This window comes from Cervus canadensis, chromosome 26 (assembly GCF_019320065.1).
Source record: "Cervus canadensis isolate Bull #8, Minnesota chromosome 26, ASM1932006v1, whole genome shotgun sequence".
Classification (NCBI taxonomy): domain Eukaryota; kingdom Metazoa; phylum Chordata; class Mammalia; order Artiodactyla; family Cervidae; genus Cervus; species Cervus canadensis.
Window position 1 is genome coordinate 21,939,516 of NC_057411.1, and position 13,613 is coordinate 21,953,128.

At 36.0% G+C, this 13,613-nt stretch overlaps 1 protein-coding gene across 3 annotated transcripts in view; it reads right to left on the minus strand.

Moving 5' to 3' along the window:
* LOC122428427 (UDP-glucuronosyltransferase 2C1-like) overlaps positions 1–13,613 on the minus strand; it is a 45,078-nt gene that overhangs the window by 9,119 nt on the left and 22,346 nt on the right. For all 3 annotated transcript variants that reach the window (XM_043448449.1, XM_043448447.1, XM_043448448.1), the window contains one exon: positions 998–1,085. In XM_043448449.1, coding sequence (XP_043304384.1) covers positions 998–1,085 — 88 coding nt within the window. The remainder of the gene's footprint in view (positions 1–997; positions 1,086–13,613) is intronic.

Sequence of the window (13,613 nt, forward strand, 5' to 3'; positions counted from 1 at the left end):
GATTGGAATGAAAACTGACCTTTTCCAGTCCTGTGGCCACTGCTGTATTTTCCAAATTTGCTGGTATATTGAGTGCATCATAGAAAAAGGCTATAGCAATTGCATGTGTACTCTGTTTAAGCATTTGACTCTATAGTAATAGAGAGCCAATTGTATTATAGATCATGAAATTTTTTGCCAGATTTTTTTTTTCCCTGTATGGTTGTAGTAGGCAAAAGAGAAGAGAAGTGGGATGAAATGGATGAAGAATCAGGAGGTTTTTGCAATATTCTATACAAAAGATAATGGGAGCCTGATATAAAGATACTTTATTTGACTTTGATTCTGAGGAGGGAAAGACTATATCATAAATGAGAGAATTATAAATTCTATCTTTGTGTTACAGTTTGACAAAGATCCTTGACCAAAGTCTAGTCAGACTTCCCTGAACTCTTCTCCACTAGAATTTGATTTGGGGTCTCCTTTATCTCTGCATTGCAAGCACTCTACTAAGTCAGTTTAACAGATCAGCCTTGATGTCTGACCATCTTTCACAGTTGTCACCTCTTCTTTCACTATCCCCCAAGTGATATGTGATGACCTTAGCATACCTTCAGTAAGAATCTAATTAGGTTAGTTTTGCTAGGCTGTTCCTTTGCACCTGACATTTCCTCTTTCTAATTTTCCATACAGTGAACTTCCACTCACTATGCTCTTTTGTGATAAATTCTCCTCTTTTCTTTTCTGCATTCAGTGTTGAATCCAGGCTCTCTGTCATATTATAAAAGTCCATTGCACTAATAACTATACTGATCATGATGGTTTTGAAAAAAGTTTGCCTTAGTCTTTAAAAAGTGTCAGGAATAATCTGTTCTTCGACAAACTCCAGAAGAAATATGAAGAAAACATTGAAGTTTTTTTTTTTTTTAAATACAAATTTGTTGGATTATCTGTTATTAAGAAATTATTCACATTATCCCTCATTCAGCTCTGTTTATTTTACTTTCTTTGGTCTTACCAAGAAGATCATTCTGAGGAATCCATTTATATAGTCGGGTGTTGGCTCCTAATGTTTCTGGTTTCTTTCCTGTGTATCTCCACAGAACCTATTAAGATAAATGTCATTATTAGAAGATTTTTAGAATCACATCCTGTCAAAAGAAGGCAGTTAACCTAGGATTAATCAGGTCTGATGCCTTCAGGTAATACACAAGCAAACTGAGGCCCTAAGTGATTAGGTAATGAATGTTTTTAAACCATTGACACTACAACCATATTTTCTAAGACTTGCAACAATCCTAGTCAATAGGTTATCGTCCTTGGATTAAATCTAACTTGTAGATGAAGAAAAATGACAATCTGTATCTGAAACAACTATATACTGGTATTACTAGGCTACTCTGGTAAAGGGGATTTTTTGAAACAAAATTTTCAGAGGCAAAGGGGAGGGTTGTTATTTACCTCTTTGATCTTTTTTTAATATAGTTACTAGTAACAGAGACTCATATAGTAAAATATTAGTAATGATATTTTTCATTTTAAAGTATTGTAACTATTGAGTCTGGTGGCATTAAAAGCATCCACAATGGTGTGTAACCTTCAACTCTAACTGCACACTGAATATTTTCATCATCCCTCATGTCAGTTCTGTATCATTAAATAACTCCATATTCTTCTCATTCCCTAGCCCCTGATAGCTTCTGTTCTACTTTCTGTCTCTATAAATTTGATTACTTGAGGTAACAAGTACAAGTGGAACCATGCAATATTTGTCTTCCTCTGACTTAGTATTATTTTATTTCAGGGTTCATGCATGTTGCAACATATCAGAATTCCCTTTCTTTTTTAAGGTTGAACAATGTTTCATTATATATACATACATACATATATACACATGTACATACACACACACACACACACACACACACATATATATATATATGGGTTCTTAGTCACTCAGTCATGTCCACCTGTTTGTGGCCCCATGGACTGTAGCCCACCAGGCTGCTCTGTCCATGGGGGTTCTTCAGGCAATAATATTGGAGTGGGTTGCCATGCACCCCTCCAAGGGATCATCCCAACTCAGGGATTGAGCCCAGGTCTCCTGCATTGCATGTGGATTCTTTACCATCTGAGCCACCAGGGAAACCCATATACATACATATATATACGTATGTATATATATATATATATATATATACATTGCAAAGCAGAAATAGAGACACAGGCATAGAGAACAAATGTATGGATACCAGGGGGAAGTCAGGTGGAATGAATTGGGAGGTAGGGATTGACATATATACACTAGTGATACTATGTATAAAATAGATAACTAATGAGAACCTGTTATAAAGCATAGGGAACTCTACTCAATGCTCTGTGGTGGCCTAAATATGAATGAAATCCACCAAAAAGGGATATATGTATATATATAGCTGAATCACTTTGCTGCACAGTAGAAACCAACACAGCATTATAAAGCAACTGTACTCCCATAAAAATAAAAATAAATAAATAAGCAATATTAACCCTCAGAAAATAAAAAAAAAGAAAAATCTTCATCCATACATTTTGCTATCATGAATATTGTTGCTATGAATCAGTTCAGTTCAGTTCAGTCGCTCAGTCTTGTCCGATTCTGTGTGACAGCATGGACTGCAGCACACCAGGCCTCCCTGTTCATCGCCAACTCCCAGAGTTTACTCAAACTCATGTCCACTGAGTCGGTGATGCCATCCAACCATCTCATCCTCTGTCGTCCCCTTCTCCTCCTGCCCTCAATCTTTCCCAGCATCTGGGTCTTTTCAAATGAGTCAGTTCTTCGCATCAGGTGGCCAAAGTATTGGAGTTTCAGCTTCAGCATCAGTCCTTCCAGTGAATATTCTGGATTGACTTCCTTTAAGATGGACTGGTTGGATCTCCTTGCAGATCTCCTTGCAGTCCAACGCACTCTCAAGAGTCTCCAACAAAACAGTTCAAAAGCATCAATTCTTCAGTGCTCAGCTTTCTTTATAGTCAAGCTCTCACATCCACACATGACCACTGGAAAAACCATAGCTTTGACTAGATGGACCTTTGTTGGCAAAGTAATGTCTCTGCTTTTTAATATGCTATCTAGGTTGGTCATAGCTTTTCTTTCAAGAGGCGAACGTCTTTTAATTTCAAGGCTGCAGTCATCACCTGCAGTGATTTTGGAGCCCAAGAAAATTAAGTCAGCCACTGTTTCCACCGTTTCCCATCTATCTGCCATGAAGTGATGGGAGCGGATGCCATGATCTTAGTTTCCTGAATGTTGAGTTTTATGTCAACTTTTTCACTCTCCTCTTTCACTTTCATCAAGAGGCTCTTCAGTTCTTCTTCACTTCCTGCCATAAGGATGGTGTCATCTGCATATCTGAGATTATTGATATTTCTCCCAGCAATCTTGATTCCAGCTTGTGCTTCATCCATTCCAGCATTTCTCATGATGTACTCTGCATATAAGTTAAATAAGCATGGTGACAGTATATAGCCTTGACATACTCCTTTCCCTTTTTGGAAGCAGTCTGTTATTCCATGTCCAATTCTAACTGTTGCTTCCTGACCTGCATACATATTTCTCAAGAGGCCGGTCAGGCGGTTTGGTATTCCCATCTCTTTAAGAATTTTCCGGAGTTTGTGGTGATCCACACAATCAAAGACTTTGGCATATTCAATAAAGCAGAAGTAGATGTTTTTCTGGAACTCTCTTGCTTCTTCAATGATCCAAAGGATGTTGGCAATTTGATTTCTGGATCCTCTGTCTTTTCTAAAACCATCTTGAGCATCTGGAAGTCCATGGCTCATGTACTGTTGAAGCCTGGCTTGGAGAATTTTGAGCATTACTTCATTAACATGTGAGATGAGTACAATTCTGCAGTAGTTTGAGCATTCTTTGGTATTGACTATCTTTGGGATTGGAATGAAAACTGACCTTATCCAGTCCTGTTGCCATTGCTGAGTTTTACAAATTTGCTGGCATATTGAGTGCAGCACTTTCATAGCACCATCTTTTAGGATTTGAAATAGCTCAACTGGAATTCCATCACACTCCACCCCCCCTCCCCCAACTTTGTTAGTAGTGATGTTTCCTAAGGCCCACATGGCTTCACATTCCAGAATATCTGTCTCTAGGTTGGTGATCACACCTTGTGATTATCTGTGTCATGAATATATTTTTCGTATGGTTTTTCTGTGTATTCTTGCCACCTCTTCATAATATCTTCTGCTTCTGTTAGGTACATACCATTTCTGTCTTTTATTGTGTCTATCTTTGCATGAAATGTTTTCTTGGTATCTCTAATTTTCCTGACGAGATCTCTAGGTTTTCCCATTCTATTGTTTTCCTCTATTTCTTTTCACTGATCACTGAGGAAGGCTTTCTTATCTCTCCTTGCTATTCTTTGGAACTCTGCATTCATATGGGTATGATTATTTGATGTGCAAATATCTGTTTTAATCCCTGATTTCCAGTCCCTTCAATACAAGGACCAAGATTAGAATTTCTAGATCATCTGATCCTATGTTTAACTTTGCAGAAACCACAGGAATGTTTTCCACAGCAGATGCATCATTTTGCACTCCTAGTAGCAGTACACCAAGTTCCATTTCTCTACCAACATGTTGGTAGAGAACCAACACTTGTGATTTTCTTCTCACCAACACTTGTTACCAGCTTGTTACCAACTTACCAACTTGTTACCACTTCTCACCAACACTTGTTATTTTCCTTTTTTTAATAATTTCTTTTCTGATAATAGCTATCTTAATGAGTGAAGTGTTACTTCTGTGTTCTTTTGATTTGCATTTCCATAATGATAAATGAGCTTCTTTTTGTGTACTTTTGACCATTTGTATCTTCTTTGTAAAAGTCTATTCAAGTACTTTTTCACTTTTCAGTTAGATTTTTGTTGTTGTTGTCATTGTTATTGAGTTGTAACAGGGTTTTTTTTTTTTTTTTATGTATTGTGCACATTCATTCCTTCTCAGATATATAATTTGAAAAGATTTTCTCCCAATCTGCATATTTTATCTCACTTTCTTAATAGTATCTTTTGATGCACAAAGTTCTTAATTCAAAGAAGTCTGATTTGTATATTTTTTCTTTCTGCTTTTGTATTTGGTGTCTTACCTGTGAAATCATAGCACAATCCACTGTGGTGAAATTTTCCCTTAGGGTTTTCTTGTAAAAGTGCTGTTGTTTTACTTCAAAAGTCTCCGATGGATTTTTGACTTGATTTTCTGTATATGTCATAAGGTGACCATCCAATTTGCATCCTTTGCATGTGGATTCAAGGTCTTCTCTGCTAGTCTTCTGGTTATCCCCATTAATAGTTAATGAGAGCAATAAATTACTGCTCTTTGGTATGCCAGAGGAAAGAAGTGAGCTCAGGGTCTTCCTACTCTGCCATCTTGGCTGAGCTTCTATCATAGATTTTTATAATCCTTTTCATATCTATAAAACCATTAGTAATATCTCTAGGTTCATTTCTGATTTTAATTATTTTCATTTATTCTGTTTTTCCTTTTTTCCAGCTTAGCTCATGTTTTGATAATTTTGCTGATCTTTTCAATGAAGTAGCTTTCAGTTTTATTGATTTGCTATTTCTTTTAACTTTGTTTATCTCTGGGCTAATCTTATTTCCTTCTACCAGCTTTGGGTATAGTTTGACTTCTTTTTATAGTTCTTTAAGGTATAATATTAGGTTATTGAATTTAGGTCTTTCTTCATTTTAAAGGTAAGCACATTTACCTATAAATTTCCCTCTGATCCCTGCTTCCTCTGCATCTCTTGTTTTGATCTCTTCTGTTTCATTAATTTAAAAACTATTTTTAATTGTTCTTGGGATTTATTCTTTGACCTATTCTTAACTTTAAAACATACAAAAACTCTGCTCCTTAATATCTGCATCAAAGCCTTTCTGTAATCAATGTCATAAATTACATATTTAATCAGTGTTCCTAATTATATAAATTAATAATCATTTTTATATTTTTTTAAAGTATTGAGAAAATTTTAAAAATTTGGACTTACAATCAAAAGTCCAGGAAAAACAATGACTTTTGCTTTGTCCTGTTTGTCTTTTTCTTTTAATACTTTTTTTGACCACCATCTGGCAGGTGGGAGGGCTTCCCTTGTGGTTCAGCTGGTAAAGAATCCGCCCACAATGCGGGAGACCTCGGTTTGATTCCTGGGTTGGCAAGATCCCCTGGAGAAGGGAAATCCTTCTGCAGGGAAGAAGATCCCCTGGAGAAGTGCTACCCACTCCAGTATTGTGGCCTGGAGAATTCCATGGACTGTATAGTATATGAGATCGCAAAGAGTCAGATAGAACTGAGTGATTTTCACTCACAACCAAAATTAGAATGATACCAGCTTTTAAGATTACCTTTGTTTTTACCTTTACTGAAGCTATTTATTTCTTCATGTGGTTTGTGGTACTTTCCGGCCGCTTTTCCTTTCAGCCAAAAAGAGTCCAGTTTGCATTTTTTTATTGGCAAAGTCTAGTGGTAATAATGTACCCCAACTTTTGTTTTTCTGGTAATGTCTTAATTTCTACCTCAACTTTGAAGGAAATTTTGCCTGATAAAATTCCTAGTTAATGCTTTTTTTTTTTCCTTTCAGCAGTTGGAATTTATCAATCTACTGCCTTCTGGATTCCAGGGTTTCTGATGAGAAATTTGCTGATCACCTTAGCGAAAATATCTTTTATGTGATTAATTACTTCTGTCTGGGCTTCCGTGTTGGCTCAGATGGTAAAGAATCTGCCTGCAATGTGGGAGACCTGGATTTGATTCCTGGGTTGGGAAGATCCCCTGGAGGCAGGCATGGTAACTCACTCCTGTATTCTTGCCTGGAGAATCCACATGAACAGAGGAGCCTAGCGGGCTACAGTTCATGGGGTCACAAACAGTTGGACACGACTGAGCGACTAAGCACAGTACTTCCATCTAGCTTCTTTCAGGATTTCCTCATTGTCTTCGACTTTTGGCAGCTTGATTTTAATATGTCTTTGTATAGTTATATTCAATTTTATTCTGTTTGAAGTTCTCTAAGCTTTTTGACTACCGCACAATTGAACTCATCTCACACGCTAGTAAAGTAATGCTCAAAATTCTCCAAGCCAGGCTTCAGCAATACATGAACCGAGAACTTCCAGATGTTCAAGTTGGTTTTAGAAAAGGCAGAGTAACCAGAGATCAAATTACCAATATCTGCTGGATCATCAAAAAAGCAAGAGAATTTCAGAAAAACATCTATTTCTGCTTTATTGACTATGCCAAAGCCTTCAAATGTGTGGACCACAATAAACTGTGGAAAATCCTGAAGGACATGGGAACACCAGACCACCTGACCTGCCTTTTGAGAAACCTATATGCAGGTCAGGAAGCAACAGTTAGAACTGGACATGGAACAACAGACTGGTTCCAAATAGGAAAAGGAGTACAACAAAGCTGTATATCGTCACCCTGCTTATTTAACTTATATGCAGAGTACATCATGAGAAACGCTGGGCTGGAAGAAGCACAAGCTGGAATCAAGATTGCTGGGAGAAATATCAGTAACCTCAGATATGCAGATGACACCACCCTTATGGCAGAAAGTGAAGAGGAACTAAAAAGCCTCTTGATGAAAGTGAAAGAGGAGAGTGAAAAAGTTGGCTTAAAGTTCAACGTTCAAAAAACAAAGATCATGGCATCTGGCCCCACCACTTCATGGGAAATAGATGGGGAGAGAGTGGAAACAGTGTCAGACTTTATTTTTTGGGGGCTCCAAAATCACTGCAGATGGTGACTGCAGCCATGAAATTTAAAGACGTTTACTCTTTGGAAAGAAAAGTTATGACCAATCTAGATAGCATATTAAAAAGCAGAGACATTACTTTGCCAACAAAGGTCCATCTAGTCAAGGCTATGGTTTTTCCAGTGGTCATGTATGGATGTGAGAGTTGGACTGTGAAGAAAGCTGAGCGCTGAAAACTTGATGCTTTTGAACTGTGGTGTTGGAGAAGACTCTTGAGAGTCCCTTGGACTGCAAGGAGATCCAACCAGTCCATCCTAAGGGAGATCAGTCCTGGGTGTTCATTGGAAGGACTGATGCTGAGGCTGAAACTCCAGTACTTTGGCCACCTCATGCGAAGAGTTGACTCATTGGAAAAGACCCTGATGCTCGGAGGGGTTGGGGGCAGGAGGAGAAGGTGACGACAGAGGATGAAATGGCTGGGTGGCATCACCAACTTGATGGGCATGAGTTTGAGTCAACTTCGGGAGTTGGTGATGGACAGGGAGGCCTGGTGTGCTGCGATTCATGGGGTCGCAAAGAATTGGACATGACTGAGCAACTGAAATGAACTGAACTGAACTGAAGCTTTTTGAATTTTTAGATTCATGATCTCTTTCATTAAAATATTTCATGCCATTATTTCTTTAATATCCTTTCTACCCATTTCTCTTTTTCTATAAGTACCACAATTTTTGTGCTCATTCATAGGGTGGTATCCCACTCTTGTTTTAGGGCTCATTCTTCTTCATTTGTTTTTCTTTCTAGTCCTCCAATTTGATAATTTCAATTATCCTTTCTTTAAGTTTGCTGATACTTCTGCATGGTCATGTCTGATTTGGAACCACTGATGTGAATTTTTCATTTTAATTATTGCAATTTTTAACTCCAGAATTTTTTGTTCTTTTAATTTCCCCCTTTATCAGTATTTTACTTCATTTCTACTTCATTTCCTTCTCTTTATTGTTCTCTTTCTTTAGCTCTCTGTGCATCTTTAAGACAGTGGTTTTAAAGACTTTTTTTCCAGTAATTGCAAAATCCAATCTTCCTCAGGAATAGTTTCTCTCAATTAATTTTGTTCCTTTGATTGAAACATATTTTATCTATTTTTTTGTCTTGCTGTATTTGTTGAAAACTGTACTTTTGATTTTTATAATGTACTAATTCCAGAAATCCTTCTTCTTAGTGTCTGATTTTTTTTTGTTGTTGTTGTTGAAGAATTTATCTTTTCCAGGAATCAGGCTATGGTTAAAGCCTTAGAACTTTAAGGACTTTTCAGGACTTTTATGAACCTGATTCTTTCCCTGGATATGAACACAACTTTTAAAATTTTACTGTATGTGAGTTTTTTTAAATAGCTTAATTCTTTAATGTCTGATTCTCAAATTAAGAAAAAAAAGAGATACAATTTTAAAAAATAGTGCTGATTTTTTTTAAAATTTGTTCAAATAAGCTGGACTTTATTTATTTATTTAATTTTATGTAACTCATACTCCCTGATATAAACTGCCAGGAAAATTTCCAGGAAGAAATCTTTACAATAACAATAATCTCAACTATTGACTGGTGATTGTGTGCTAGACAATGTGGCAAGCACTTTCGTATGTTGTCTCTTTTTATTCTCCATAACAAGTCTATGAGCGAGGCATTATTTGCACATTTTATATATGAGGAAAACTTCAAACTAGAGTTTATCTAATTTTCTTGAGCCAGGATTGAAACATGATCTATATGACTCTAAGCCCATAATCTTAACTCAGTGAGTGAGCAAGTATTCTGAATGCTGTCGTTTGTCCTGTTTTCTTTTTCTTTTTTCTTTTTTTTTTTAATAGACTTGTTCTGATTTTTCATGGATCACAATAGTCCCCTTCTATGTATGAACTCAACATCTAAAATAACCATTTATGCTCTAAGCGCTAACAAATTTAAGCCTCTACTTTTGGAAAGCATTCACCATTTGAAAGATGGTATTAATAAGTGGACCTGAATAACTGAATCTTCTTAACTGAATCTTCTTAAATGTGTCAAAAGTCTCCAAACATCCCACTCATTGCATTAATCTCTAGATTTATGTTTATTCTAATTATACTTTATCATAAAGATTAAAACATATAAGCTTCTGATAATGGGATTTGAAATAATTGTGGCCATTATGTGGGACCACAACTCAGTGATCAAGGGCACTAATCAGCAATAAAGAGCCCCAATATGTGGAGAATAAAGTCTTTATTGCCCATTATGGTGCGACTAAATTATACCAAGGACACAGGCATGCTGGCAGCCAGCAGGTTGGATAATGGAGGTTTTGAAGCTGGTACTGTGCTAAAGGGCTGAAATGACCAAATTAACTACAGTTTACCATTTTGGCTTTACCCTGCAAGTTGCAAGTACTCAGAGTTCCAATATGGTTACTTCAGACAGCTTCTTTAAAAAAAAAAAATTATTGGAGTATAGTTGATTTAAAATATTGTGTTAGTTTCACATGTACAGCAAGGTGATTCAGTTATACATGTACATATATCCACCTTTATTAGATTTTTTCCTATATAATTCATTACAGAGTATTGAGTAGAGTTCCCCATATTCTACAGTAATTCTTATTATCTATTTTATATAAAGTATTGTGTACACGTCAATTCCAATCTCCCAGTTTATCCCCCCATCCCTCTGGTAATCATAAGTTTGTTTTCTGTATCTATAACTCTATTTCAGTTTTGCAAATAAGTTCATTTGTACCCCTTCTTTAGATTCCACATATAAGTGATATCAAATGCTCTTGGTCTTTCTCTGTCTGACTAATTTCATTCAGTATGACAATCTCTATGTACATTCACATTTGTGCAAATGGCATTATTTTGTTCCTTTCTATGACTGAGTATTCCCCCATTCCTTTGTTGATTGACATTTAGTTTGACTTCATGTCCTGACTATTGTAAACTGTGCTGATACTGAACACTGTGGTGCATGTATCTTTCTGAATTATGGCTTTATCCAGATATAAGCCCAAGCATGGGATTGTTGGATCATTTGGTAGCTCTATTTTTAGTTTTTTAAGGGATCTCCATACTGCTCATCATAGTGGCTGTACCAATTTACATTATCACCAATATTGTAAGAGGGTTCCCCCTTCTCCTCACCCTCTCTAGCATCTACTGTATGAAGATTTTTTGATGATGGTCATTCTCTTCAATGTATGATGATACCCCATTATGGTTTTGATTTGTATTTCTCTAATAATTAGTGATGTTGTCCTAATTTTCATGTGTTTGTTGGCCATCTTATGTCTCCTTGAAAGAAATATCTAGTTAGATCTTCCACCATTTAAAAAATTTTAAATATATATTGAGCTGCATGAGCTGGTTGTATATTTTAGAGATTAATTCCTTCATTTGTAATTATTTTTTCCAATTCTGATGATTGTCTCCATTTGGTTTAAGGTTTCCTCTGCTTGCAAAAGCTTTTAAACTTAATTAGGCCCCATTTGTTTGTTTTTGTTTTTATTTCCATTACTCTAAGTGGTGGATCAAAAAGATCTCATTGAGATTTATGTCAGAGAGTGTTGTGCCTATTTTTTCCTCTAAGAGTTTTATAGTATTTGGCATTACATTTAGATCTTTAATCCATTTTGAGTTCATTTTTGTGTATAGTGTTAGGGAGTATTCTAATTTTATTTCTTTAAATGTAGCTATACTGTTTTCCCAGGACCATTTATTGAGGAGACTGTCTTTTTTCCACTGTATATTCTTGTCTCCTTTGTCATAGATTAATTGGCCATAAGTGTGTGAGTTTATTTCTGGAGTTTCTTTCCTGTTTCATTGATCTGTATTTCTAGTTTTTGTGCCAGTACCATATTGCCTTTATTACCGTAGCTTTGTAGTACCATCTGAAATTGGGGAGCCTGATTCCTCCTACTCCATGTTTCTTTCTGAAGATCATTTTGGCTATTTGAGGGGTTTTATGTCTCCATACAAATTGTACATTTTTTGTTTGTTTGTTTGTTCTAATTCTGTGAAAAATGCTATTGGTAATTTGATAGGGATTGTACTAAATCTGTAGATTGTTTTGGGTAGTATAATCATTTTCACAATATTGATTCTTCCAAACCAGGAATATAGTATATCTCTCCATCTTTCTGTGTTTTCTTTGACTTCTTTCATCAATATCTCATAGTTTTCTGAATATAGGTCTTTTGCCTCCTTTGTTAGATTTACTCATAGGTATATTTTCTTTTTGCTGTTATAGTATATGAGATTGTTTTCTTAATTTCTCTTTCTGGTCTTTGTTGTTAAGTGCATAGGAGTGCAAGAGATTTCTGTGTATTGATTTTGTATCCTGCAACTTTACCAACTGCATTCTTGAGCTCTAGCAGTTTTCTGGTAGCATATTTAGGATTTTCAGTGTATAGTATCATGTCATCTGCAAACAGTGAGAGCTTTATTTCTTCTTTTCTGATTTGAATTTTTATTTTTTTCACTCTAATTGCCATGGTTACTACTTCCTAAATGAACTTCTATGGATAGTAGAAAAAGTTGAGGTGACAACTAGAAATGAGAAAACCTTAAATGATAAAGCTACCTAGTAAGGAAAACACACAGTAAAGACAGGATAATATCACACACAAATATGATATTGAAACCAGCAACTGTGAAAAGTGGAGATTACAGATGTAGGATATTGGAAATGCGTTTTTGAAATGATATTTGAAATGAAATGATATTTAAAAGTAAAAGATCAACAACTTAAAACAACTTTGTTTATATGTGAAAGTGAAAGTCATTCAATCGTGTCTGACTTTGCAACCCCAAGGGTGTAGTTCATGGAATTCTCTAGGCCAGAATACTAGAGTGGGTAACCTTTCCCTTCTCCAGGGCATCTTCCCAACCCAGGGACTGAACCCAGGTCTCCCACATTACAAGTGGATTCTTTACCAGCTGAGGCATAAGGGAAGCCCAGAAAGCTGGAGTGGGCAGTCTATCCCTTCTCCAGCAGATCTTTCAGACCCAAGAATAGAACAGGGGTCTTCTGCACTGCAGGCAGACTCTTTACTAACTGAGCTATCAGGGAAGACCTTTGTATATATATAGACTTCTATATCAAAATCTTATGGGAAATGCAAAGCAGAATCTACAATAGGTTCACACATAAAAGAGAAAAAGCAATCACAACACAAAGCAAAATATGGTCATCTAGCCACAACAGAAGATGCAAAAAAAGGAAGGGAAGAAAAAAACCTGTGGAAACAAATCCCAAACAATTAAGAAAATGGCAACAGGAGCATACATATCAATAATTACCTTACATGCAAATGGATTAAGTACTCTAACCAAAAGATATAGCCTGATAATTGATAAAGAAAACCAGACTCATATATATGCTGTCTACAAGATACCTACTTTAGACCTAGGGACACATACAGATTGAAAGTGAGGAGATGGAAAAAGATATTCCATGCAAATGGAAAGTAAAAGTAAATTGAGGTAATAATACTTATACCACACAAAATTGACTTTAAGATAAGGATTACCAGAAGAGAAAAGGAAGGACATTACATAGTGATCAAGGGACTCAATCTAAGAAGAATATATAACAGCTTTTAAAGTATATGCACCCAATATAGGAGAGCCTCATTATATAAGGCAAATGCTAACAGCCATAAAAAGGGAACTCAACAGCAACACAATAATAGTGGGGGCACTTACACCAATGGGCAGATCTTCCAGACAGAAAGTCAATAAGAAAACACAAGTCTTAAATGACACATTAGATCAAATAGATTTAATTGATATTTATAAGACTTTCCATCTGAAAGCAGCAGAATACAGTTTTCTTCTCAAGT